At 41.7% G+C, this 26,036-nt stretch overlaps 1 protein-coding gene across 1 annotated transcript in view; it reads right to left on the minus strand.

Moving 5' to 3' along the window:
• The window catches only part of LOC311051108 (CUB and sushi domain-containing protein 1-like), a gene marked incomplete at its 3' end in the record, with an annotated part of 707,106 nt that overhangs the window by 95,541 nt on the left and 585,529 nt on the right, over positions 1–26,036 (minus strand). Inside the window, exons 40-45 of the mRNA XM_084065507.1 lie at positions 24,104–24,222; positions 23,769–23,838; positions 22,770–22,886; positions 21,913–22,122; positions 16,691–16,879; positions 14,917–15,094 (exon numbers count right to left, since the gene is read on the minus strand). Of these exons, the coding sequence (XP_083921633.1) occupies positions 14,917–15,094; positions 16,691–16,879; positions 21,913–22,122; positions 22,770–22,886; positions 23,769–23,838; positions 24,104–24,222 (883 nt within the window). The remainder of the gene's footprint in view (positions 1–14,916; positions 15,095–16,690; positions 16,880–21,912; positions 22,123–22,769; positions 22,887–23,768; positions 23,839–24,103; positions 24,223–26,036) is intronic.

Consider the following 26,036-nt stretch of genomic DNA (forward strand, 5'->3'; position numbering starts at 1 on the left):
CATAAACATTACTAAAAGGGTACAAACAGAAGGGAAATTAAAACATGTTCAAATGTGTAATTGTCCATGATCCATCCTTTTAGTTGGACCTTAAAAGATGTAAAGACTCTCTCTTATGTTAGTGGGTAGATTGTTCCAAATTGTGCTTCCTTGAACTGAAAAGGAATTTTAGGCAAAGGCTGCGCAGCATCTAGACTGCACCTCACAATCCTCTCTGGTGACGGCCCTTGTATTGATGCCCGTGTCGGGATTCCATTTTATAAATTACTCCATAGGAGGTGGGCATAAACCATGTAAAGTTTTATACACGGCACATGCCTGTTTAAAGAGCTTCCAGTTATCAAAGGTAATTAAAGGTTTTTTTGAGGATGCTGCGGTGATCGTACCTATGTGTTCTTTTTTTTTTTTTAAATCAAATACCTTTATGGCTCTCTTCAAGTTCTAGGGCTTGAGGGTAGTAACACCTGTGCACCTGGCAGCAACTGTTAGAAAATGACTAATTTGACAGTGTTGGAAACCTTCTTGATGTGACTTTTAAAAGTTATGGTTGAGTCCAGGATGCCTCCGAGGTACTTGGATTGTGTTACCAATTCAAGTCCCCCCCCCCCCCCACCCCCAGAACACATTTGAAGAGAGTACTGTTTTAACTGGCCTCTTTGTGAACATCATGTACACAATCTTTAAAAGCAGACATGAATCAAGGGGCCAGTGCACTAGTCAGCACAGATGTCAGGACTAAGGAAGCTTCTGTCAGGTGCCTACCATATGACACAATGACTACATCATCTGCATACATCTAGGCATTGACATTTTGACACACATCTGGTAGGTCATTGTACAGACCCCAACATGACTGGCTTTCCAAAGTCTGTATGGGTGGCCCGTTTTGCACAAAATGCCACACATCATGAATGCAGCGCCCGATTGCTGGGAAACTTTGCATGCACATTCCCACTAAGCCAAGGAGAATCTCCATCCCAAATGTTTTGATCAAATCTCCTCATGGTGGCTATTGAACTATAGGTAATTTTCTGCCATAGTGTGTTTTCTTCAAAACACACTTTATGCTACTACTCCTACAAATGTTGTCCAAAACTCACCCAAATCATTAGCCTACACATCTCTGGGGTCATGTGATCAAGATTTATCAGTCAGATTTTTCAGATCCCATTCCAATTGGCTATGACTGCCTTCCAAAGTTTGCGGGCCCTGATTGGGCAACCTGGCCTGGCTGAGACTTTTGCTCCGAGGAGCACACTTTTCAAGCGAATTAAATGGACTGTGTGTGCAAGGGACTTCAGTCTTGTTAATTTACGCTTATTTCAATTTCAACCCGTTCAATAAACAAAGCACTTGAATGATTTAATGTGTTAATACTCAATGTGAAATTGACTATTTAACATTGTTGAAAAGGTTACATTTTTTAAAGGCTCCTAATTGGTGAGTTCAACCATTTTCATGAATGAGTCAGTGGATTAAAGAAAGTATTTTCTTTCTCTGTCTTTCTTTCTTTCTTTCTCCCCCATCCCCCTTTTTATTCATGAAGAGTGCTTGGTGGGATCTCTTGACTCTTCAATAATTCAAGGTCTTGCGAAGGTGTGGGGTCTCATCTCACTTGATGAATGGAAATTATGAATATAGAATATTCTAGTGTACTGCAAAATACAGAAATCAATTTGCAATTAGGCTACTTCTTCAGTCCAAATGCACAGATGGTGATTTGATGAATCACAGAAAGGGGAACCTTTCTGCCAGCTAAGTCATGCTGCCAGCGCCAGCCATGCTGGTAAATGCATTAGTTTATTACTATTTACCAGCCCAGCTAGGAAAGTTCCAGGTAGTGGAAGAATAATGGAGACATTTACTTCATAAATGTAGGCTACCAAAAAGGTGCCCTTGAGCAAGAAATCTAATGCCTGATTTATTCTAGGTTGTGGTACTTGGTGGAGCGCACAGAAAATCGCAGATTTACAAGCTGAGAGCTACAAACTGTGAGCTTGTAAATTGACTATTTTCACACAATTAAGAATAAATCACCCTGAACACCCGATTAATCCCATGGAGCGGCAAAACGTACACAACCGTGTAGTGTGTGTGTGTGTGTGTGTGTGTGTGTGTGTGTGTGTGTGTGTGTGTGTGTGTGTGTGTGTGTGTGTGTGTGCGCGCGCGTGTGCGTGTGCGTGTGTGTGTGTTGCAGTAGGTAGCTTCAAAGACTTCAGGTGTAGTGAGGTGAGGGAAAGCATGGTAGTGCATAGCAAGTTCCATGGCAATCCAGCCAGTAGTTTTCAAGATTTGATTGAATACTGTATTAGTAAAACATTTAAACAGCACAAGGTACAGTCAGACATTTAGGCTAAAAGGATAACACTAATATGTTTCACAATATTCCATATGTGATGCGACTGCTCTGCCTCCTCATGAGTAAATTCACCAAACAATCAAACAACAAATTAAAGGACAGAAAAGACACAATTTGCTAAAATGATACAGGGCACAATGAAATGGATTTTGCAAGTCATCTTTGAATAACATAATGACTGCATGTGAAGACAGGAAATCAATGATCCTTTTAAGCCTGATAGGTTTACATACAGTCTACATATCAACAGTCATGTAGGTACTGTATGTGTCTACAACAAGGGAATTTGGAATGCATTCAGCTTTTTGCAATGTTTAGATCTGTCTCCAGGTTATTTTATGCTAATTGATCTGAGAAGTAGATCAAATCATCATTTGACAGCAGCACTTCCACCTGTGTGCTGCAACTCAAATACTAGCTTCCTACTAAATGGCAACAACACATTGACATTCAAGACACACACACACACACACACTCACACTCACACACACACACACACACACACACACACACACACACACACACACACACACACACACACACACACACACACACACACCCCACCCACACCCACACACACACACACACACACACACACACACACACACACACACACACACACTGGGTGTACTTGTTCAGCCACACACTCAAATGTGACATTTTTCATGCTTTCATTAAATTAGTTGAATGGGACCATGCTGCAAATCTTTCACATATGGTGTTCCTCTTTCAAGTAGGAATCATTGCAGTTGCCACACTACCAGCTGCTCCATGGATAAAGCGGAGGCATTTTGGTTGACATACATGACGTGTCATTTTATATAGTTATTGGGTTGATATTTTCTAGAATTATAGGACACTGCTCACACTAGGGGTGACAAAGAAATAAGCTACACGTTTTCAATGGAGACCAGCGACACAAAGCTACAAACTGACATCCGAAACTTGTCACTGCGTGATGGGTGTGACATGCTACAAATACAAAGAGCCCTTTTCAGACCTCGAATGATGTACAGTAGTGAAGCATCAATCAGTCATATGTTTTGGTTTCACCATTTCCACTCTCCTTCTCTCCCCACCCAATTCCAGCTCTGTTCAAGAAAAACTCTTGCCGTTTCTTAGGTTTTTTTGCCTTCTTGCTATTGCTTAACCCTATGTTTTTCATTTCGGGTACATAGTGTGGTACGAGCAACAGCTCAACGAAGACTCAGCCACAATGTAGCTGACCACGCTTTTGCAGCTCATGTGCGCTGTCATGACCAAGAATAAAGGTAGACAAAGTGGAGACCACACATGACGTCAGTTTCAAGAATTAGTAGATTTATTTAGAAAAAGCAATAGTAAATAAAGTAATAGGAATCAACTTAATAAAGTAGGTTATCAATAGATCAGCGCTATGTGCAAGTGTATGAAAGTATGAGAATTCAAAGCAAAGTAATCAAAGCAAACAACCAACTCAAAGAACCAAAGCAACCAAACCAAACCAAGGGGAGAGAGAGAATGAAGACTCAGGCCCCATTATATAGGGTGAGCAATCACCCCACCCAGGTGTGCAGATTTCCCCACTAACGACTCTCCCCAGAGGATCCCATGAACACCCATGGACACTGCTCTAAGGCCAAGGGGCCGTCACATCCCCCTCCCCATGAATGAGGTTCACCTCATACCCTGAAACAACAAAACATATATCAATACAAATACAACCAACCCCCAAACTCCACAAACTTTTTCCAATTCTAATCCATTACACCAAACTCTAAATTTTCAATAGCATTTTCCCCATCCCCTCCCAATACCTCTACCTATCCTCAGGACCCAGCAACCTCAGCACAGGAAGAAGCATTTTAAGAGTACCTGGACATTTCGGACAGCAGAAATATCAGAAGACAATCAGAAGACAAAACATCTGCAACTATATTGTCCTTGCCCTCAACAAGGGATCCTCCTGGAGGAAATACCCCTGCCTAACTTTCCTCACCTGAGACCAAGACAAAACTAGGTCATACATATCTTTCAGAGACTGGTCTTTTCGCTGTGCTTTCACCAGTTCTGAGCGCGAAACATAAAGATCATTTGGCAAAGCAAACATGTTCACCTCAGAGTTTTCTGACACTGCAAGACTATCCCCCAGAACAGCCGACAGTGCCTGCGTCACCGTACAAACAGTAGACACATGGGCCCTCATTTATCAACGCGGTGTAGACCAAATAATGGGCGTACGGCGTAATCACCGCACTTTTCGGCATTTATCAATATATCCTGACGTGGGCTTTATCCTACGGTACGCTGAGATCTCACGTCTGGTCGAGACCAGTTGTTGACGTTGGCTGCACCCGTTTATTCCATCCTAGACCTGCGGAGCAGCATTGTTTGACTGTCTGACAGGCATCTGAACACATACTCCACTCATAAATGTATATCTACACTAATAAATAATCCCTGTGAAAATATAAAATTTTATAAAGTAATTTAAAAAAACTGCTTTAACAGTCATTCAGATAAGACTGTAGATCTGGCTGTATTGAAAATAGCATATCTACAAGCTCACAAGCCAGCGACGCGTTGTGAGCTTGTAGATCTGCTATTTTCAAAATATACAGCGCTTCGGCAAGAGCACTCGGGAGTTTAGAGCGCTGCTGTTATATTTTCATGGCCACCGGGAGATCAGACATTTAACCCTGCATGGTCCAACACGTACCAGCCTTCATTCATTAATGTTCTCTCCAGGCTATCTCTCATTAATGCGGAGCGGGACGGGACTCGCCCGTCCGACGGTCCGAGTCTCACTGGGAAATGGGAATAGCCTACATGACGGCTTTATTTTAGTGTAACTCGAACACGCACTGCTCGGTATGGGTTAAATACATTAATATACAAACATATTCCATTCATGGCGATGTGATTGATTGGTATCATAATATGTCATTCATGTAGGCTTCAAGCCTACGTGATTGTACCGCTACGGTACGGGTTACATGAGAAACACAGCTGGGCGGGTGTGTGTGTGTGTGTGTGTGTGTGTGTGTGTGTGTGTGTGTGTGAGAGAGAGAGAGAGAGAGAGAGAGAGAGGGGCGTGTGTGGCGAGGCGAGGCGATCGGGGTTAAACTATTTCTTATTGGCTTTTCATGTCTTTGGTCGTATTCTGGTTCGTCTTCATGTCGTAAAATCGGGGCGTTTTGAGAATTTTTAAAGGGCGTGTTATTTAAATGACGCTCGTTTCAGCCGTGACATTTATCAACGCTGGGACCAAGTGTAAGCTCGGATCAGCTGTGTAGGATGCGTTGATAAATGTGACTTTGACGTTGGTGTACGGCCGAATATATGGAAAATATACGGCGGTTTATACGCTGCGTTGATAAATGAGGGCCATGGTTCTCTGCCTCAGAGAGACCTTGCTGCTCTGTGGCCTCTGCCTGATCTGGCTCAGGGCCCTCTGGAGGTTCTAGAACTGAAACACAGTTATTTTTATTTTGCATTGCCACATCAGATATGTGTACAAGTTCTTCTTGTCTGATATCATTTGCCCAAACATGGGAACCTGCCAAGTCATTTCCCAAAATTATGTCAATTCCTTCAACTGGCAGTTCGGGACGAACACAGACATTCACATCTCCCTGCACCAGATCACAGGACAGAAACATTTTATGCACCGGCACCAACAGAGTTTGCAGGCCCATCCCTCTAACCGGAATACAGACCCCAGTATCCGAACCTGGAGAAAAAGGCAGTGCTGCCTCTCTTACAAAGCTTTGTAAAGATCCTGAGTCCCGCAATATTCTGACTGGAACTTCCTTTTCACTCCCAATTAACTTTGCCACCCCATCAGACATGAATGGAGCATAACCTAACTCAATATCTGAAATGTCTATTGGCTTGACATGCATTTGAAAAGGAGCCACCAGTTCTGCTGCCTCCCCAACAATGGGATTATGAATGGATGCAGCCAAACCAACTGACTTCACAAATGAACTTTTCTCTTTTAGCAAAGGACAGTCTTTTAACCAATGTCCCTTTTCATGGCAATAATGACATTGGTCTGAGTTACTTCTACCATCAACCTGGCGTTCCAATTGATGTACTGCAGAGTTGGGTTTCTGGAATTTCTCCACATTTCGATCCACAAAGATACGCTTATGTGTTAAAACATATTCGTCTGCCAACACTGCAGCCTCACTAGGACATTTGACTTTGCGTTCATTAATGTAGGTTGCAATATAATCCGGAACAGACAGCTTTAACTGTTCTAGAACTACCAAATCACCCAACTCTTCCAAACTTTTTACTCCAGATGAGGAACACCAACGGTTAAAATTTGACAACAAATCCCGTGTAAATTCGACATGTGTCTGTCCATCATTTTTACGCCCTTCTCTGAAACATTGGCGATATGCCTCAGGAACTAACTCATAGGCCTTCAATACAGCTGCCTTTACCTTGTTGTAGTCTTTGCAATCCTCTACAGACAGTGCCGAGTAAGCCTCTTGTGCTTTACCCGTAAAGACACACTGCAACATTAGAGTTTGTTCCTGCTCAGGCCAGCTTCTGGAAACAGACACACGTTCAAACATACAAAAAAATGTGTCCACATCCTTTTCATTGAACTTAGGCATTAACTTTAAGTTACTTCCAACATTGAACCGAGAACCAGAGGATCCCTCGCCTAAAGCAGTTGCAGACATTTTCCCTTCCTTTATCAATCCTATTTTTTGCAGTTCCAAATCCAGTCTCATTTGTTCCTTTTTGTATTTCATTTTTTCCATATCCTTCTCATGTTCCATTTTTAACATTACCATTTTTTCCATGTCCTTCTCATGTTCCATTTTTAACATTAACAGCGCCTTCTGTTGTTCAAATGTTAGCCCAGCCATCTCACTTTCACCACCCTTACTTCCCTCCTTCACCAGTACCCCAGAATCCTCCAGGTTAGCCCGTATGATACTTTTAATGGTTTCTTTTGTACGCTTGGTGTCAATGTCTATAGAATAATGTTGAGCAATATTATTCAATTGGTCCTTAGTAAAGTGATCCAGTAACTCCTCAGATGGAGACTTAAAAAACTCTTCTACACTGGCAGCCATACCAAACCAAAGAAAATAAAAAAAAATCAGACTTGAGGCAAACTTCATAACCAAACTAGTGGCTCCAAATACCAGTTCTCCCCTTCCCCCTCTTCGTACAGATACTTGCGGGGGGTATTTACTCACTGTAACCTCAGGGGTTGGAAGGCAACTGTATACACAGCGACCCCCAATAAGCCCTGAGACGTGATCCCGAGCCGATGTAGGGAAGGGGAATTTTAGGATGCTCTACGTTTTCTCTGTCACTGCTGCCCCCTCGAGGAGAACCAGTTCTACCTAATGCCACTCCCAATTTTAGTTTATGTTATCAGTTTACCTCAACCCAACAAGCCCAAAAAGGATTAGTTAAACCTCCCCATTTCATCAAACTAACCAAAAATGCCCTCCAAAAAAAAAACTACTGCCATGTGTGATACTCCACTCCATATGACCAAATTTGTTTTGACGAGCCCCCATTTGTCATGACCAAGAATAAAGGTAGACAAAGTGGAGACCACACATGACGTCAGTTTCAAGAATTAGTAGATTTATTTAGAAAAAGCAATAGTAAATAAAGTAATAGGAATCAACTTAATAAAGTAGGTTATCAATAGATCAGTGCTATGTGCAAGTGTATGAAAGTATGAGAACTCAAAGCAAAGTAATCAAAGCAAACAACCAACTCAAAGAACCAAAGCAACCAAACCAAACCAAGGGGAGAGAGAGAATGAAGACTCAGGCCCCATTATATAGGGTGAGCAATCACCCCACCCAGGTGTGCAGGATTCCCCACTAACGACTCTCCCCAGAGGATCCCATGAACACCCATGGACACTGCTCTAAGGCCAAGGGGCCGTCACAGCGCGAACACAATTTTAAGCCTTATTTGAGTGAGAAATATATGCACATTTGTGTCTCAGTCATACAACAATACAGACATGTGTTAGAGGTGCAGTGGGGGTGCTATGATCATCTTAGGGGGTGCAATAACACAGCCATACGGCCATCTAGTGCTGCCGACATTTGTTCAGCAAAGTTCTATCCGACTCCATTGTTGTCTCCGCCAGGCTGAAAGGCGCCACCAGCAGGTCTAATTTAGCAAAACACATTTTTGCAACAAAATGCCTCAAATCATGAATGCACACACATTCCCACTAGGCAGAGGAAGAAATGTTACCCTTTTCACATTGGCCTATTAGCACCACAAGGTTTCCTTTTCCACTTAAAATTAAATCATAAAACATTTCCTACCTCCCAAAACACCTACCTCCAGAGAGCGTCAAATGAACACACAGCAAATTAATTTCAGTCCAAAACTTTCAAAAAAACAAACAAAACTCCATGGTTGATATGATGGAGCACCAGATGAGCACAGATATGCTTAATTAATACTCCATGACAGTGTATAAATCAGACTATAGGTAACTGAATTTGTTCCACCTAGGCTGAAATCACTGAAGTACAGTATGCAGCTTCTGTATAGCTGTTTGGAGCGAAGCAAAATGAAGGTCTTTCTTTTGAGAATATTATTATAAAATTGCATCTTCCATAAATCTTACATTCCTACCAGCCTGCACATTAATTAAAAAAAATAAATAATAATATATATATATATATAATTAGAAGACAGACAAAAGGATTTGAATTTAATTGATCGACAAAAAGATCCCCTGTGAGCAATGCTCAAGCTTTAATAACCATTTAAAATTCAGACACACACCCATTCTGTTTAGGGAGAACATTTATCTCTGATAACCCTCCTAGATCCTGAAAGCAAGATGAAGTGAACAGTGGACCAGGCAAATGTATTGACAGCCCTACAACCCTGGTTAGAGACAGGTACCACTACCCAGTCCCTAGTCCATCTATGTAAAGACCACAATGTGCCGTTTGTCCATTGTGAATACAGTAATCCAGTCCAATGTCACAGATATAGGTTTTGGTGCCTTAAGATCTGGAGGTAATTTCAAATCTTTCCCTATGCACCCTGCCAACACAGACAGACAGACATCACCAAAATCTATTTGCCACTGCAAACTAACCAAGTCCATTGACCCTCCATAGTTCTATCCGTGGTCCTGGTAGCTACAGTAGCTAGATTGAAGGGAGCAGTGGCCCATTGTAAATATATTACATTCCTCCAGGCAGTCCGACCGCCCACTCCCCAGAGGCTGACTGCCCTGAAAATCCAAGCACGACTTCACCCAAATCTAAATCATTTAGCTCCAGAACCAAACCAAACCATCTTTGTTCATCTAAAACCAAAAAGACTAAAGGCTGGTTCTGAAGTTTTCCTCATAAAAAAGGATCTTTCAATAATATTCTCAAACAAAAAATATGATCTGAGCTCTGAGCTCAGGCAATTAAGTGAGAAGTTTAGCCTGACCTGACCCAAACTTGTCAAGTCCTGTTGGGTCTTGGAATGAATGTCAAGCTCTACCACTCCGGTTATTACATTTCCCACTCCCCACTGAATCCCGTCATTACTACCCGAGTTCCCAAGCCCTCCCACAAGTCTAAATACAGCCATGGTAGCCAGCAAGATTGAATCGGGCAGTGGTCCCATTGTAAATGCATTACTCTCACACTCCCTGTATTACAATTCTAGTTCCACACTGAATTTCATTATGACTGCAAGAAGGTGTGTGGATGTGCATCACAGCGTGTGAGAGCATACGAGTCTGTGTCTCTGAGTACAAGTAAGAGAGAGAGAGAGAGAGAGAGAGAGAGAGAGAGAGAGAGAGATGGTGTGTGTGTGGGGAGAGTCAATGGGATCGTGATCCATGTGTAGCTGGGCTCTATCAACCATGCTGTTGGCAGATGAGTGTATATTGCTACTAATATATTTGTGTGTGTGTGTGTGTGTGTGTGTGTGTGTGTGTGTGTGGGTGTGTGTGTGTGTGTGTGTGTGTGTGTGTGTGTGTGTGTGTGTGTGTGTGTGTGTGTGTGTGTGCGTGTGCGTGTGTGTGGCATGCTACGATGAGGCCATGTAGTAGCAGGTTCTGTCTATAACAATGTAAAAAACAGTGAGGACAGTTAACCAGATGTTCTGAGATCTCCGCCTATGAATAAGTCTGGTGACATCCAAATGCAATGTAGTGGCTGGAATAGCAAAGAAAACCTCTGCCAACAAACCTGCTTATACTGCTTTGAGAACCAAACATGATTCCACATTACCATCCCAATATGAAGAATGTAAGGTTTTTGCATTGGTTTCCGCAATGCAGTTTGCCCTGTAATTCAGCAGTGCCCAACCTTTTCTGGATCAGGGCCCACTTGAACATCTTGAAAGAGTTCCCCCCTCTCACCACTTAAGACGGTAACCAGCTGCCATGTTAAGTGGTGATGGATGGGTTAACCCATTCAATCGGGAACGCTTCTCTGTCGTTTTAGATTTCTTTGGCTATTTTTGAAAAATCAAACATTCTGGGGGTCCCTATTACAAAATATTTTGAGATAGGGGGTCCGCGGCCAAATACATATCCTTTTGGGGGTCCTTGACATGAAAAGGTTTGAGAACCACTGATATTATAGCAACATAAGTTTTAAAAAAACGGTTAGGATTTAGAAGATATTTAGTAGAATATATATATAAGGTTTTCGCGAATTTTCACGATTTTTCAAAAATAGCAGATCTATAATAAGCTCATAGCACGGCACTGAGTAGAGTGCTATGAGCTTGTATATCTGAATAGCCAAAGACATCTAAAATGACATAGATGTGTTCCCGGATTGAATGGGTTAAGATGGGTGGGCTGCGTGCATTTTATGAATGTCAAGCAATTAGTGTATTAATGCTATTGTGTTTTGCCAATTATTTGGGGGCCCACTTGCAATACCCTTGCATCCCACCAGTGGCCCACAGAAATCACTCTCCTAATTATTTCCACCCATTTCAAGCCCCTACATTGAATACAGATGTATGGTAGGCAGAGATCTCTGTGTCTGGCTTTATATATTATGATATGCAGTGAAATGCAGATATGCTCACAAACTCTGATAGACATATTTAACCACTTAAATCCTGTATCCACCTGTTTCCTAGGCTTTTCACTGTGTTCCACTTCCTGTCTTTTGATCCAATGAAATCCAATGAAACCGGTCAGATGACTAATGATATCCAATGAAATCCGACAAGAAGTGGAAAACACACAGCCAAGAAACAGGTGGATACCGGGGTCTCCCAAGGGTCTGTACCTGGCCCCCACCTTTTTCCCCCCTAAACCAAATCTCTTCGCCCAAAACAGCCAAGCTATAAGCTAACAACACGTCATAACGAGACATGTTGTGAGTTTGTAGATGTGCCATTTTCACAGAATGTTCGCCTGTTATGACATATATGCCACTATATTCTTTGTTGACCGGGGTCTCCCAGGTCTCTACACCAAAACTCAGCAGAAAATAGCCGATCTACCAATACAAGCTCAAAACAAGTTGCATTGTGATTAGGCATGTAACGATTTATCGTATATCGATTTAAATCGATTCAAAGTGGTGACGATTTAAATCGATGCAATAAAATATGACATCGCGATGCAACCAGCAGAGGGCGTAATCGAGTCAGACTCCCTACCTTGTTCTCCGCCTACTATTTTGTCCCCTCAGGGCCACCATAGCTGCCTGCGTTTGTCTCTTCTTCACTCACTGAACAGCAGGCTATGAACGGCAGAGTGGGGTTCATGTCCTCTCAGGCTATGAAATCTAAACAACTAGGCGATCGCACTGCACAAAGAGGGAAATGTGCGTCGCATGTAAACATGTTTATTTGATTGATGAATTGCCCAAACTATACCGTTTACCCCCTCCCCCGTCTGACGACGTTGTTAGCTGTCTGATTTAAACTCTGTAGGAAACATACAACTGATAAGGCTTAATGAAAACGGCTAATTCTGGAGCTCCTCGGTGCGGCTGCAGAGTACAATGAATAATAATCTAATTTAATAATTTAACAATTGTATCAGACCGCTGACAACACCAAACTCCTTTCAACACTGTCTTTCAGATATATAGCGAATTTCATTGATGTTAATCAATTAATTCTTATCTAATCTCATTTGGAGCACTTTAAAACAGTTTCCCTTATTACTGTACATAAATGTGTTGTTTTATACAGAATGCTGAGAATGTAGCATAGATAAAAAAATAACTTGTAAATCCCAAGGCTAAGCCTTAGTTTGTTTATTTGAAGGTTTTCTTTATAATTCATTTCATCTGGGATATATGTTTTAAAATTCATTTATTTCATAAGACTTATATATTTAAAGTTATTATTTTACAAATAAAAAAGTATATGTCTTAATGTGACAGTTAATGCATGGACCTCGTGAATAAAAAGGCTTTATTTAATTTCATGTATTAAAAAGAGGAGAAGAGAAAATATATATTTTTTAAATACATGATTTTTGTAAAATAAATAATCAAGGTTTTCAGTAATTTGTCTGGAAAATAAATGTGCTAAAAAAATCGTAAAAAAATCGTGAAGAATCGTATCGTGAACCTCGAATCGTGATTCGAATCGTATCGTGAGTTGAGTGAATCGTTACATGCCTAATTGTGATGCATCGTCAGTAGATCGATTTTCCCAGAATGTTCGCCTATTAAGAGATGCTCACAATAGGGCCGCTATAGGGTTCATATGGTTAAGTGTGTTCCTCATATGAAAGTAATGACAGGTCATAAGCATCCTACTGCCGTGTTCACACAGTCACTTACTTACTATGCTGGGGAACCCGATGACACTGCTAAATATAACCAACCCATATTCTTATCAAACAAACGTGTCACAGTGGCGCCCATGGATTGATAAAATCATCCTCCATGCTATGAATGAAAATGAATATTTTATACATTTATTTATGTTTCTCTTTATGTGTGTGTGTATGTGTGTGTGTGTGTGTGTGTGTGTGTGTGTGTGTGTGTGTGTGTGACGTGTGTGTGTGTGTGTGTGTGTGTGTGTGTGTGTGTGTGTGTGTGTGTGTGTGTGTGTGTGTGTGTGTGTGTGTGTGTGTGTGTGTGTGCATGTGCGTGTGTGTGTGTGTGTGCCTGCTAGGGCATTCACGAATAGTGATTTTTAGTATTCGAATTATTCGACCTATAAGTATTCGAATATTCGATTAATCGATTTGATTATAAAAAATAAAAAAATAAAAAAAATAAAAATAAAAAATAAAAAAAAGTTTTTTTTTTTTTTTTTTTTTCAATGACATTGATGACTGGACTCAAGGAATGCGAGTTGACGTCACACCAGAGCTCACAGCTGCGTGTCTGCTGCAGAAAAGCCACTAAAAAAAAAAAAATCTAAAAAAAAAAAAAAAAAAAAAACTTTTTATTTTTTTATTTTTTTTTATCGAATAATCGAATAGTGGTTTGATAGTCGAATAGTCGGTTTGATAGTCGAATATTCGAATATTCGATTATTCTGTTAATGCCCTAGTGCCTGCGTGTGTATGCCAGTGTTTGAATTTGTATAAGAGTGTCTAAGAAAGAGAGTGGTGCAAAGTAAAATTTTGTAGTGTGTTTGGCGCGCGTGCGTGTAAAACGTTTGTGCTGCGGTCAGGCTCATACTGGACCAGCATATCTAAAAAGGAGCCTAGCCAACGCCTAGCCCAGGCTAGAAGTCATCAGTAGAATCTAACATTCAATTCCAAAACTCACAGGCAACCAGTGAAGAGAAGCAAGGATGGGTGTAATGTGGTCACGTTTCTTAGAATTGGTTAAAGCGGGTCACTTTTGCACCAGTTGGAGACGGGAGATTGTTCTTTTTTGTATTTTACATGATCCTTGAGGATAGGGAGTTATAGTAGTGTAGTATAAACCAGTGGTTCTCAAAATGAGGAATCCCCCAGGGGTCCTTGAGGTGGTCCACAACAAAATTTGTTAATGTAGGATGAAAATCTGTTTTACCATTTTAACCCTATTTTATTCATCGGCTATTTTTGAAACTTTTAAAAATATCTTCAACATTTTTTACACATAATCTTCTCTTATCTCCCTGGAACAAAATGTTTTCAGGTGGCGGTCGGCGGCCAAATACATATCAATTTGGGTCCTTGACATGGACAGGCTTGAAAAGCATGTACAAATGATGAAATAAAAGCATGATTGACCTTTTCAAGGTCTGCAAATGAGAAAGACACAGACAGAAACGGTGCCATCTTATAATGAGTATTAGTGAGGACCAATTACACGAAGATAAGGTTGAAAATGTGTGAAGTGCTTCTTTAATTATGGTAATGTTCCTCAGCCAGAGGACTCATAAATGTACGACCCGTGTCACTTGACCATTGAAGGAGAAGGTCGGGGTCCTCTCTTACCGAGACCAGATTATGAGCCACAAATACTTAACCTACTTGGACATGATGCGGATAGAGCGGGGATAACACAGCAAAGTGGCTTGTGTGTTTGTTGTGCTGTGTGTTTGCATGTGGGTGCGTGCGTTCGTGCGTGTGTTCGTGCGTGCGTGCGTGCGTGCGCATGTGAGTGTGAGTGTATGTGACTTACCAGACAGCGATGTAATCAGTGACAGGCTCAGTCTGCAGTAAGGTAAAGTTGATATAAATCCCATGTCCGTGAGGAACGCTGATGAGCCAGATACAGTCCTGGGAGTTGGGGTATTCATTGGGATACTGAGGTGAATAGATGGTGCCATTTTCAGCCGTGACATTATAGCCACATGGAGCTGTAGAGAAGGGGGAGAGGTTAGCATTAGGGGTGCAACAGTTAATTGAACTACAATCAATCTAATAAATTATTATTTTTTAAATCGATAATCGGTAAAATAATCCATTAAAAAATATATTTTTTTTAAATAGGGCATTGTGGTTAATCAGATTAATCGATTTAGTTGATTATAAAAAAATCTATTAAAACATTCAATTGATTTGTTAATGAAAAAGAAAGGAAACAAAATAGAAAATACATGTAAAACAACTCTCTAAAATGTTGTTATAATGGCTGTAACGGTACACATACTGACTGGGTGGCAAACTGCGAACGGAAGTTACATTGAATGCAGTTTGAAGTCAATGAGACTGGACCAGCTTATGAATAAACAATATTTTGTTTTTGCTACCTCAATGTCTTCAAATCACTTGGTAACAAAGCAGGCGTGCCAACAGTGTAGCTTTGATGCTTGATAACTGAGCACACCATACACAGCATGCTACAGAGACAGCACGGTTAGCCTGAAAACCTGTCATGTTGGGAACCGAATCAAGTATCAAGAACTTGAAGACCCCCCCATTAACATTAAGGTCTCCGGCTCCAGTTTGGGAACATTTTGGTAAATACAAGAACACTGGAGAAAGACAAGTGGATGATGAAAGCAGTGTGCCAACATGTTCAGTAGAGATGGGGTATGCTGCTGGCAACGCAACAGCCCCACGCCAATGTGAATATCACTGCTGACTTATCTAAGGCATCTGTTCTGCTGTAACACTCATGCCTGATGGATGGACATGAAGAGCTACTGCAAACACACAAGCACAAATCTGTCTGAGGGCCTTAAGGGGGCATTGCTTTGACAGGAAGTGATTTTCTTTGGTTAAAATAGTTCTATATTCTGATAGTACTCATTGCTATAGTTGAGTGTTCAGTATCAGGAGTATGCAACACGTTTGTAGGTCGTGAGCTTGAAGGTCGGCTATTTTCGGCAAGCAACACCTTTGTGCGATGGAGCATAATTTAGTTTTCTCTTGTTGTGGTTGTGAAGTGGAGACAGTGTGCATGTTTGCTGACAACCAGTAGGCTAGCATGAGACAAAAGCACAAATATTAAACCAAGAAAAACGGAAAGAATAAAGAGGAAGGATTCTGAGAATGCCAGCTGTCGGAGAGTCTTGGTGACATTTAAATATTGCCTGGTAAACCATCCCGGTCGCGTGAATTCACATTATCATGTGTCTTCTGCAGACTGGTCTGGCCCTAAGCGCTGGGTGTTGCCGATTTGGTAATCCTGCCGCCCAAGCCCGTAGGATTACCAAAAACTGGAAGAGCCAATCAGTGTCTGTCAATCATAGGGCCCTGAGCGCAGACGCTGATTGGCTCTTCCACTTTTTGGTAATCCTACAGGCTGGGGCGGCACCTGTCAGCAGGGAGTGTTGGGCAGGAGGAGTAGGATGAAGGTTCTACATCCTCCCGGTGGGGGCTCCTCACTGGCAGGTGAGTCAGTAGGTTACAACAGCAGTGACAACACACACACGTGTGTGGGGAGGACTCAAACAACTAAATAAATAAATAATGAATATCAAGGTACCGTCAGAGAGGACCTCTCTTACCCTCACAACGTGGGAAAGGGTGGTTCCACTTCCTGTTGGTTCCATGCTGGCAGGTCAACACTGGATGTCCAATCAGAACATAACCAGGATAACACTGGAACGTTATAGACTGGCCTGCGCTGTAGTCGGTGTTGATGATGTCACCATTGGGGAAGGGGGAGGGGTCCTGGCAGTTCTGAAGCTGATAGGCTGAGAGAGAGAGAGAGAGAGAGAGAGAGAGAGAGAGAGAGAGAGAGAGAGAGAGAGAGAGAGAGAGAGAGAGAGAATAATTTAAGCAGATTAAAAAAAAAACAGATTAGAAAAAAAAATTAAAGTCCCATGCCTGTGTATGCTTACATCTGAAAATAAATCAAGATGAGACTCTAGTGGTAATAAACACAGACGTCATTTATATCGACACAGTGATGCGCAGGATGGTGGCTTAATGTAAATGAAGAAGGACATAACTGAGAATGAGCAATGTGAAGTTTATATGTCAAGATATCGCAGATGAGTCTTGGAGATAAATGTCTCCTGAAATACTTTGGCTGTAACACATTATTAGTGCTGCTTGATGGTCGCCCACACACCGTCCCTCAGCAGAAATTTGTTTTCGTCTCTGCAGTATTCTTCCAATCTGTTATTTAACTAACAATGTGCCAAGTTTCAAGCGTACCTGAGTGCACCTAGCTATTAAAGAGAAGACACTCTGATTGATCTAATTTACTGTATGTTATGCTCAAAACACACCCATGACTAATTCAGAGGCTTAACACCACCCTTTGTCGCCGAGCTAGCGAAATTGAGGGAGACACCTGACGTATTTTGTGCCCTGCGTTAGACACCATATAGATCTTCTAAATAGGGCTCTCAGTACAGAATCCCTTGCATCAAGTGTGGCGGGAAAATTATATTGTCCATAGCAAAGTGAAGCTGATAAGAATTACGTTTATTCTGAATCCAACAGAATCGAGAACAAACATGCTTTCTCTTCTCCGTTCTGTCCCACTAAGCCTGACGCCGCTGGCAACTCTCTCTCTTTCTCCCACTGTGCCCTAAGACCTCCTAAACTCCTCTTTGAGCAGTATTTAACCTCTGCAAACCACACTCATACAGTCTGCAGCATGACAGTAACCCCCCTGGCATGGCTTGTTTGTACAGGTGGTTTTGTGGCCCTTTATCTGACCTAACTACTGAGATCAAAGACAATGGTGTGGGGACAGAGCAAATGGAACCCATACAGTCATGAAATGATAAGTCGATATTTGACAGTCCAATATCGCCACCACACAAGCCAAACAGAAGAATCCAATCCAAATAAACTATAGGTTTATTCCCCAAGTTTCTTGAAGGTTTTCTGTCTTACATGGAAAAATGATCTGTATCCCTCCCTCTTATCTCTCCCTGTTTCGTCTCACACTTCCATCATCGCTGACGGGCAGGAATCTTGTATCTCCACATTTCATCTATTGTTTTTTTTTTTATAAATAAATGCCCTATTTTATACTTCATACAGTATGATAGTGTTGCACAAAATGAGCCAATCTACAAGCTCAGTTCTACAGCTTGATCGGCTATTTTCCAAATAAAATAAAATAAAAATTATATTTAAAAATGTTTGACCTAATAGGTCAAACATTTTTAAATATATTTTTTATAATAACATGCCCAAAATAGGGACGCCAGTTTAAATATGGTTAAGTCTATCTGTGGATAAATATTTAACCAATGAAAAGTATTAACCACAGCTTCTAACCAAATAATAACTAAATTACATATATAGAAACACAGGTTCTTCTTTCCATTTCCTAAAAAGTAACGGTTTTGGACATACAAGCTTTCCGCCCACCAGCGATGATAATGATGTGTTAGAACATGCTTGTGTAAAGTCAGAATCACAGGTCTATTTAGAGGAGAATCATCAACACCACTGATGTCACCACATGCCATCTCTTCCCCCCAATGGCTTTCTGTCTGTTTCTCTCCCGTTTCTCCTTACGTATTTGACTCCCACTCACCCCCTTCCAATTGACTCTTGTCTCTCACTCTCCATCTGCCATAATGGGCACTATTTTGGGGTAACTGGCATGAAGCAAGTGTGGTGGGAGGGGCGTGGCGACAGACGTTTGGTAAAGTGGTGAGGTAGGTTGCATTACACTGAATATATTATCAGTGGGTATGTTGCAGATTGAGTCAATCACGACCAATCAAATCAGTGAGCAGTGTGCCACACTCAGTGCAACGGTGTACTGGTAATGTGTTCACAGTAGGGGTGTAATGATACGCTTTAACAACAATTCGATACGTATCACGATACTTGGTTGTCGATACGATACATGAATGATACAGGTTAATTTAGAACGATACGATACGTTTCGATTCAGTGATTTAGTCGATACGATACATGAACGACACAGGACAGGTTAATTTAGAACGATACGATTCGATTCGATGATTTAAACTCGATATAGTAACTAATTATTTACTCAAAAATTGTGTGTGAAAAATAAATACCTGGATACTGGATATTAACCCCTCTTTCTCTTTTTTTCTTCTTAAAAGTACTTAGTATTGATATAATTGATTATTTGCACTGCAGAACGATTCGATACGATACAAAGTCAAACGATACGATATTTAGCCATTTGCCTATCCATATAGTAGATCGTTGAAAATTCAAAACGATTTTTCGATGCAGTTACTATATCGTTACACCTCTAGTTCACAGTGTCATGGAAGGAAACTGATGTCCTTGTGCGGGAGGTGCGGCGAATGCACTTATTGTAAGTCGCTTTGGATAAAAGCGTCTGCTAAATGACTGTAATGTAATGTAATGTAATGTAATGTAATCAACCTATAAATCTACGGCACCTCAAACAGACAACTGACAAGTCAAGAGCAGATTATGTAAAATTATCTTGCAAGAACATAACAAATGCACTCAATATGTTTGACACTGGTGCTATAAAACATTTTTCTCAGTTAAATCCAGTTCATAAGCCCATAATATTTGCCAAATCATTTCTGACGGCACCACTTTGCATCCACTATATTCGCGCAGACACAAAGTGGACCCTAAGTAGACATCCACCTCTAGACAGTCATTTTTGTGTCAGTTTGTACAGGTCACCTATACTTAAGCAATGTTGTGTGCCTGGTGGCCCAACCAGACCATACGCTCTTTGTGAGCGCAAAGACCTAGATTCTACATGCACTATTCAAGCTGACCCATTAGCCACCACAAGCACATTTCCTGTTCCTGCACTTGAACTATACAAAAGGCAGGATGCCAGTCCATCATAGGGACAAACGCCAAGTAAGACAATGAAAGTCAAATACTCTCACCCCTAAGCACCAAGGTATGTGGTATATTTCAGCATATAACTCTGTTGTATAAAGCATGTGTGCACTGATCTTTAAGAAGTATAGGCATCATGCACATTTATCTCTTAGATAAAGAAGTTGTTTTCCTAGGTGACCCACATCCTCTTGTGGCCCGTGGTGACCAAAAGGTCTGAAACAGCCCCCCTCAGCAAGAGTGAGATCTACACCTGACTTGAAAGATGCAACTGTCCCTTTATAGATAGCAGCAGAGCCGGATATAAGGCAGTATGTTGCACACAGCACGCACGCACGCACGCACGCACGCACGCACGCACGCACGCACGCACGCACGCACGCACGCACGCACGCACGCACGCACGCACGCACGCACGCACACACACACACACACACACACACACACACACACACACACACACACACACACACACACACACACACACACACACACAATCTGTTCATATGATCGTCAGATGGGTTTACCATTTTGACACCGGACATAATTTCAATAAGATCATACAGTCTCTCTCGCCTATAGGATTTTGGCAGCCTTCTGCTATTTCCTCTTTTAGTTATTTCAGTGGCAATCTAGTTCACCCATGTGTTTAATAAAAAAATAACATAAAATGATAAACCCACCTGCTCATTTAACACTTTGGGTGCCAGAGGCATTCTTACCGCTTACGTCGCGCTGTTTACGGCTGTAGACGCCACGACGTGGACGGTGATGTAAACAAAAGCTGCGTGCATAGTATGTAAAAGTACAAAAATGAATAAACAAAACGTTAAAAAAAAAATCACACCCTGTGTGATGGAAGCGGTGCCTTTGGGTCCACTTACCAAATTTGTACTTGGTAGCATGCTGCAAACTGGAATAATGGCTGTTTAAAGCCCAGCCAATGGGCAGACAGAGGGGGCGGGGCTTAAGTCATTACAGTTTGTCCCTATTGGTGGTTTTAGTCCATGTACAAAATTTGTACTCCGTAGCATGCTGCGAACTTGAGTTATGGCTGTTTAAAGGCCAGCCAATGGGAAGACAGAGGGGGCGGGGCTTGAGCAATTCATGCTCGTCCCGTATTGGTGGTCTAAGTCCACATACCAAATTTGGACTTGGTGGCATGCTGCAAACTGGAGTTATAGCTGTTTAAAATCCCGTGCTCATCCCGTGCTCATACGGGCGGACGTCCCTGGGGGTCCCTGGACCCCTCTTTGATAACCGGTGGCACGTGTGGCAAATGAGAGGAGAGATGGCATAGGCAATCTCCAAGTCCGTGTGTGTGTGTGTGTGTGTGTGTGTGTGTGTGTGTGTGTGTGTGTGCGTGTGTTTGTATGTGTTGCTTCTTTGCCGTGCTCATCCCGGGCTCATACGGACACACAGACACACAGACACACAGACAGACACACAGACACACAGACACCGAGTCAAAGCCACGTGTAGAGCGGTTGGCACCGCTAAAAATAAAAAAGCTGCGTGCACGACGGTCGAGGGTCCCGACTAAAGCCTGGAACAATAATATTTCTAATGCGATCCTCCATTGCAGAGCGATCACCCATCGAAAACGTGTCGTTTCCAACACGTTAAAAAAGAAATGGAGATATGAAGCTTTTTCTCAAGGAATTATAATGAGTGCGGACGTTTTTTTGGCATGGATCCACTTCCGTCCTCTCCTTCTTTCAAGCTCCGCGAATCACTCCAAAGTTGCGTTAGAGCGCCCCACGTGGAAAATAAATAAATAAATCTCTTCACGTAGATCTACGGTTTTGGCACTCAACGCGACTATTTACAAAACCGTAGATATACGGTTTTGGCACCCAATGTGTTAAATAAGTTTTGTTCTCAGATTTGTACAAGATTAGACAAGATTTCTCTGCACTGATTAATTGGAAGTGTAGGGACTCACCCTGATAGGTGAGTTTGAACCCTGGCCTGTTCTCTGAGTGGTCACTGTAGAAGTGAATGATGGTCAAATGGGTTGTGCTTAGCAGAGGAGGCGGGATCACAGAACCGGTGAACTGTCCAATGAGAGCAGAGCTGTGCTGTGGCCCCGCTCTGACCTCCAGGAAGTCATGGTTGTCCTCAGATGAGAAGTTCTGGAACTGGAGATGAGCTCCTACAACATACAAATGGTACAGTCATTAAGTATCAACGTCTCCCCTACCTTTGCCCCTCTCTCCCAAGGACATTTCTGCTATGAATACAGCTGTGCCTTCGGAATTGGTCTTACCCATTGGTATGCCTTGGGCACATACAGTATGTCTCATGACGGCACCTTGACCACAACCAAAACTTATGTTCTACATACCTGCACTAAAGTGCTTCAACATTTGTTTCATACAATGTATTACTTCTGAGCCTGTTTGAATTTAAGTTTATAATACAGTATAACACTTTAGTTTTTCGTTTTCAATATTTTGTTTGCACATGACTACTACTACTACTACTACTACTACTACTACTACTACCACCACCACTACTACTACTACTACTACTACTAATAATGTGGGTGTTGCTCTAAACCACTCTCTGAAGGCCAGAAAATCCCATTTACAGACTCCCTTAAATCCCATCACTGGTTGAAGTGGAGGCAAGTCCCTGCGACATACTAGCGTTATGTCCAGGGGTGTACTTGTACATCATGGCTGGGGGATGTACTTGTACATCATGCCGCCTCACGCTACAGAAACAGGAGATAGGCTCCTGCCCTATGGGCCACATGGCTCTGCAAGGCTTACTTACTTAAATCTCATAATACTTTACCATATCCAGCAGGTAGCGTGAGCTGCCAGGTGCAGTCCAGGTTGCCAGGATAGTTGCCAGGGAAACCAGGACTGAGGATGACTCCACTCATCTCAGACAACACCCCTCCACAGCGAGCTAGCAACACACACACACACACACACACACACACACACACACACACACACACACACACATGATGGCAAGATAACCAGCTAACACTTCCTATGAAGCCCATGTCTACAGTATAATGCGTACAAACATAATCTGCTTTCACAGTACCACTGTATTCACTGATCTTGTGGATCTGCTATTTTCTCTATTTTTTATTTTTTATAAATCTTGACAACACTTCAACAAATTTTGACAAACTACACCGGAGCCCTTTGGTCACCACGCAAGTCGGGAACGATGCAAGTCGGAAATTCATGCCCACACGTTTGTTCAATACTCCCATACCTGATGGACTGGACATGTTGGAGTCTGAGGCTTATCTGAAATGTTCTCACAAGGCACCACTTATATTGACGAAGCAGTACAAACGTGACCCTGCTTCCCAGCACTGGCTGCGGTATTGTGTGGGTAAAATAGGCTGTCTCTCTCCCTCTCCGGGCTATTGCGTGGGTGAAATAGACACTCTCTCCCTCCCTCTCTATCTCTCTCGACTTTATTGAATAATCATTAGGTGGCCTTTGCTTTGTTTCACCCATTTCAACTGAAATGGGTGTCTTTTTTTCCTTCTCTCTCAACTCGGAGGCTCATTCGCTGTCCATGGTGCTGAAACGGTCACATAGCATAGGCCTATATCGGAGGGAAGTTGCCATTTAATTGCAAACCTTGGCGAGGCCAGAATGACAAATCCAGGGAATAATCTTGTGATGCTAACTGGATTTGTATGAACCACAGACTTTTAGGTGAATGATAGTATTTGAAGAGTCTAAATCTGTGTTTAAGTAATTTTTGACTCAAATTATTTGGCAGAGGGGTGTGTGTGCGTGTGTGCGTGCGTGCATGTGTTACCTATACAAAGAGGAGGTGGGTAGTTCCATCGACGCACAGTTCCAGGCATGCAGGAAATATGAGAGTGGCCCTGGAAGTGACATCACAGCAGGTTACACAGAACATACTACAGGAAAGAAGCTTAAGAACAATGCAAATAACCACGCTGAATTATTCAGAGTACTGTATATAAAGCAATACAAAAAGGCTTGGAAGAGGACATTTGTGAAACAATTGCATTCGTACACTCATGGCTGAAAGTCAACACCTCACTGACACGTATATTCATGTAGATCCATGAATATATGTGTCTTTATGTCTGTTTGAAAAGTGTCACTATTTGCCTTTGTAATTACCTGTAGTGTATACCCAGGTTCACAGCTGAAGGCAACAACCTCGTTGACCATATATCTGTCTCCCGATTTAATGCCACTGGCTGGAATCATTGGCTCAGGACAGGTGGTAAGACCAACGGCTATAGCCAAACCAAAGAAAGAGAGATTATGAGTATTATGAGTATCACCTCTTTGCGCTTTAACATTGGCTTTGACCATGTGCTTTGGAGACGTGGTCAGACGGGGGGGGGGGGGGTGAGTTGTGGAAGAACAATATGCTTGGGCCTCAACATTAGAACCGCCATTATCGTCAACATCTGAACATGATGATTAGTCTGAAAATGAACACAATGTAAATCCCAGGCTCCCCAAATGTCCCTGGACAGTTGTTAAGAAAATGTCCCGCTCAGTTTTTATTTGTTTTTTTACAAGCCGAACCCTGGCCTCATATACACAGACGAACAAATACACAGTCTTAATACCCTAAAGGTTTCTTTGTTATTTTATTTTACACATTCTTAAAGTTAGTGGAAATTAAATTACCCTGTTAACTGAGAGCTTGTGCTTTGTACTTTCATGCCGGTACTTTCTAAAGTGGGCTATAGCCAAGTTTAGTTCAGGGTTAGCTAGCTAAGGTTAATGTGACGGGTTCGACCGCATTAACCGCTAGCAACATGTCTGTTGCTGCATGAAACTGCCCTAAAGCTTCCTTGGGCAAACTTGTGCCATGGGGCGGAAAATAACCTTGGGGTAATCATGTACAGTATAAAGTGTTAAATGATGAATGTGTTTATAATTGCTGCAATCATAAAGTCATTTAACTGAGTTTGAGATCAGCACAACATTAACAACATGCATTAAAGTGACTACTTACTCTACTGGAGTGGTCACACTACTGTTGAGTGGAATTTCATGGCCATAATTTTTATGCATTTAATACAGCTATAAAAGATGATAATAACACTGCTACACGGTCAGATGCTATTACAATTCTGCTGAGTGGGCCTTAATGGAGCTGGCTTGTCAGAGTCAATTGTTTGTTTTGCTCAGCTTTAAGAATACTGCTTTTCAAATAGTTACATTCAAGTGAAGTCAACGTCTGTTAATAGGCATTAGGCAATAGGCTGATCTTGTACATTTCATATTGTAATCATCTGATTCATCTTTATTTTGCTTGTCCTGAATTAGTATTAATATTTAAATTGTTGTGTTTGTATTTACACTGATTTTAAATGTAAATATTGTTATTATCCCATCTTATCCATCCTATCTTTAAAAATGAGTTTATAAGTACGCGAAAGTAATACATTTACTTTGTATATTCCTACTGTGATAGAAGTTGCAACTTACTGTATTGTAAGTTTGTCAACAACCTATTCTTTGTCTAATAGTGTGTCATGTGTGCTTATTAAATCAAACTTTTAAATAGACTAGAATAAAATAAACTTGCTAAAATGATAGTCTACCTGAAAAACGATCTATAACAGAAAATATACAGTCAATGTTTGTTGCGAACGCAGCAGAGAAAGGCGCGCCTCCGCGCAAGTGGAGCCTACTATGAAACCGTGCTGTCTGTGTGTCTCTGTGTGTGTGCAGTATGTGTGCAGCCGCGCCCCCATGTGACTCACGCTCTCATTGGCTGCCCCCATGTGACTCACGCTCTCATTGCCTGCATGCACTACAGTGTGGCTGAAATTCGCCTGTGCCCCTGGGTGACTAATTACACTCCTCTGAGAAAAATATAGCAGCGACAGTCAAAAATAACACATCTACAAGCATCTACACGAGTTCATCTATTGGGATATATAAGAATTCCATCTCACTAATTTAACTGTACCACCCACTTCTCTACAATTGCTCATTCCTTTCTATTCTTCTTATTGTTATTTTCCAGCTGCGTTCGCTTCCCGCATTTGCGCGTCTTACTTGTATTAGAAACTGTCTTTGTCAATTT

The sequence above is a fragment of the Gymnoscopelus microlampas genome, assembly GCF_963454915.1.
Source record: "Gymnoscopelus microlampas genome assembly, chromosome: 1".
Taxonomy (NCBI): Eukaryota; Metazoa; Chordata; class Actinopteri; order Myctophiformes; family Myctophidae; genus Gymnoscopelus; species Gymnoscopelus microlampas.